Raw genomic sequence first — 2,983 nt, forward strand, 5'->3', positions numbered from 1 at the left:
CCTTTGAAGCGAAACACACGAGAATGGCAATATACATTTTCACGGGAGGGCGACCGCGAATTTTTAAGGTTATGTGAATGGGCCCGCAGTAATCTACCCCACATATTGTGAAGGGCCGTTGGGCGCGTAATCGATCGGCGGTTAGATTGCCCATGATCTGACCTTGTAATTTTGGCTTATAACGAAAACAGTGAATACATTCTCTTACAGTTCGACTACAGGCTTCTCGAGCATTTACCAGCCATATTTTTTCTCGCAGAAGCGCTACCAATGCCTTTGGACCGGCATGGTGATTACGAAAATGTAGGAACCGGATGTATGCTTTCACAAAGTGCGAGTCTTTGCGTAATAGCAAAGGGAACTTAGCATCATAGGGGATTGGCGCGTTTAATAAACGGCCACCTACTCGAATCAATTTAAACGATAATGATGATTCCGAGTGTTCATGCAGAAATCGAGTTAATTTCTGCAAACTTGAGGGAAGTACGTTATTTTTCGATAATTTATTTATTTCATCGCTAAATTCAAAATGTTGAATTATTTCGACAATTTTAAGGATTGTAATTCAATTGTAATTCCTTTGCCGTGGGTATTATTTCAGATTCTGCTTTTCGCTCTCGTATTTTTCGAAGCCATCTGAGTATATAAGCGAAAATCCGAAGCACTTTTCTGTGATATGAGAACCTGTCAATTATTTCGAGAAGTGGATTTGTTGTGGCATTGATTGCGGTTAACGTAATTGCATTCTTCTTCTTCTCGAGTGCTTCTTGTTCTGGAGAGAGACTGAAGTTGACATTTTTTGGCCATGTAGCAGGGTCCTCTAGGAGGAACTGGGGACCACTACACCATATTGAATTACACAATTAGTCCACGTTACAACCCCGAGACACTTGATCCGCTGGATTTTGTTTTGTGGGCACACGACGCCGCGACATATTCTGGGTCCACTCTTGTATCTCGGACATTCTACTTGCGACGAAAGTTTGCAACGACGATTGATGCGTTTTAATCCAATGCAGAACTATTTCGGAGTCTGTCCAGAAAATTGTTTGTTCTATTGGTCGACTCAACATTGGTGAAATTCTTGACCATAATTTGGCAAGAAGATGGGCTGCCGAGAGCTCTAAACGCGGAAGAGATTTAGTCTTCAGCGGAGCTACTCTAGACTTTGAAGTAAGCAGCGTGCATTTCGTACCACTAGCGGATTGGCTGCGTATATATACGCAGCAGCCATACGCTCTTATTGAAGCGTCGGAAAAGCCATGAATTTGGCAGCTGGCACTCGACTCTGTATTTACATACCGAGGAATGCTATTTGATGGAAGCTGCAACAAGTTGGCTTTAAAGTTTTGCCAGCTAGTGTCAAGCCGCAATGGAATCGACTCATCCCAGTCTAGCTTTTGAATCCAAAGCTCTTGTAATAAGATTTTAGGATTGGTAACTAGCGGGGCTAATAAACCAAGAGGGTCAAAGAGGCGAGCGGAAACTGATAAAATATTACGTTTAGTTGCTCGCAGCTCGCTAAAATTATCTTCCAGAATGAAGCGGCTGCCAGTGGATTCCCAGCGTTTTGGTGGAGTCGTATCGCTGAGCTGCAATAATTTTTGGAGACTTCCGCTATCCGATGAGCTTATATGATTGGAAAACCAGTTTGCTAATTTCAGGCCTGCCGATTCTAAAATTTTATTTACTTCCTGTTGTATCTGAGTGAGGCTTTCTATACTGTCGGATCCTGTTAATAGGTCGTCGACGTAAAAGTCATTCCGAATGACTTTGGAACCGAGTGGATATTTGGCTTTATTTTTGTCGCATAGCATTTGCAGACACCGTGGGGCGAAAAATGGTGCAGGCGCTGTGCCGTATGTTACGGTGTTTAATCGAAAAATTTGCAAATGCTCCGATGGATCCTGTCTCCACACTATGAGCTGGAAGTTCCTGTCGTCTTCGTGCACCAATATTTGACGATACATCTTCGTGAAAAAGCTTCTCTTGAACGATCGGTCCGACCATCAATGTTTCATTCAACGTGACTTGTGTTGATGTGCGACTCGAAGCATCAAAAACTACGCGCAACTTGGTAGTTGTGCTCTGCGGTCTTAACACACACTGGTGCGAAATGAAATAGTGCGGCTCACTCTGGAGTCGATTATTTGTTAGACTCATATGCCCCAATTCGAGATACTCTTGCATGAAGTCCAGGTACATTTTACGAAGTACTGGATCTTTCAGCGTCCTTTTCTCCAGCGCCTGAAACCGCCGAGCTGCGGTTTCATACGAATGACCGAGTAATTTACGGTCGGTTTTGAATGGCAGTCTGACTTGAAGCCTTCCACATGGTAAAACCTGTGTGGTTTTCGAAAAAAATTCCTCACATTTTGCCTGCTCTGGAGTTAGTCGTGTGGAATTTACTTGTGCAGGTATTCCTTCCAATTCCCAGAATTTTCGGATTGTAGTATCAATGCTAGCAACGCTTTCTTCAAATTGACATAATGTGCTACTTACTTGGGCATTGGAACTATTATTTGTGGCATACTTGCCTGAAATTATCCAGCCTAACACAGTTTTTTGCAGCGTTGGCTGCCTTGGGCTGGTTCTGATCTGACCCACCGATAACAGATCAAAGAATATTTCAGCTGATAAAAGTATGTCTATTTTCTGACATTTGTAGAAACTTGTGTCAGCTAGTTCAATATTTTGTGGAATTTTCCAGCCATTTGTGTTTACAGTCCGATTTGGATGATTGACTGATATCGAACGCATTACCCAAAAGTCCCGCCTCAAAATTGTTGATCCTCGATTTTATATAGGTTTTTAGTTTAGCTTGGACCCTTTTATTTGAATTGCCAATTCCAACTATATTTAGAGCGAATTTTTCTTTTCAGATTCGCAATTTCTGCATAAGCTCTTCGTTCATAAAGTTGACTTGAGAACCGGAGTCAAGTAGAGCTCGCGCTTGCACGTAAACACCGGAGCTGGCCTTTAC

The 2,983-nt window shown here is 42.6% G+C and overlaps 1 protein-coding gene across 1 annotated transcript; it reads right to left on the reverse strand.

Annotated features, from left to right (window-relative positions):
• Nucleotides 1–1,797: 1,797 nt before the first annotated feature.
• LOC129250481 (uncharacterized) lies at nt 1,798–2,760 on the reverse strand. Its single transcript, XM_054890107.1, has one exon. The coding sequence runs from the start codon at nt 2,758–2,760 to the stop codon at nt 1,798–1,800; it is 963 nt and encodes a 320-aa protein (XP_054746082.1).
• Nucleotides 2,761–2,983: the final 223 nt, after the last annotated feature.

The sequence above is a fragment of the Anastrepha obliqua genome, chromosome 6 (genome assembly GCF_027943255.1).
Source record: "Anastrepha obliqua isolate idAnaObli1 chromosome 6, idAnaObli1_1.0, whole genome shotgun sequence".
Lineage (NCBI taxonomy): Eukaryota > Metazoa > Arthropoda > Insecta > Diptera > Tephritidae > Anastrepha > Anastrepha obliqua.

What these genes read in the sequence shown, in the direction of transcription:
- LOC129250481 (XM_054890107.1), bottom strand. Translation starts at nt 2,760, where the DNA reads ATGCGTTCGATATCAGTCAATCATCCAAATCGGACTGTAAACACAAAT.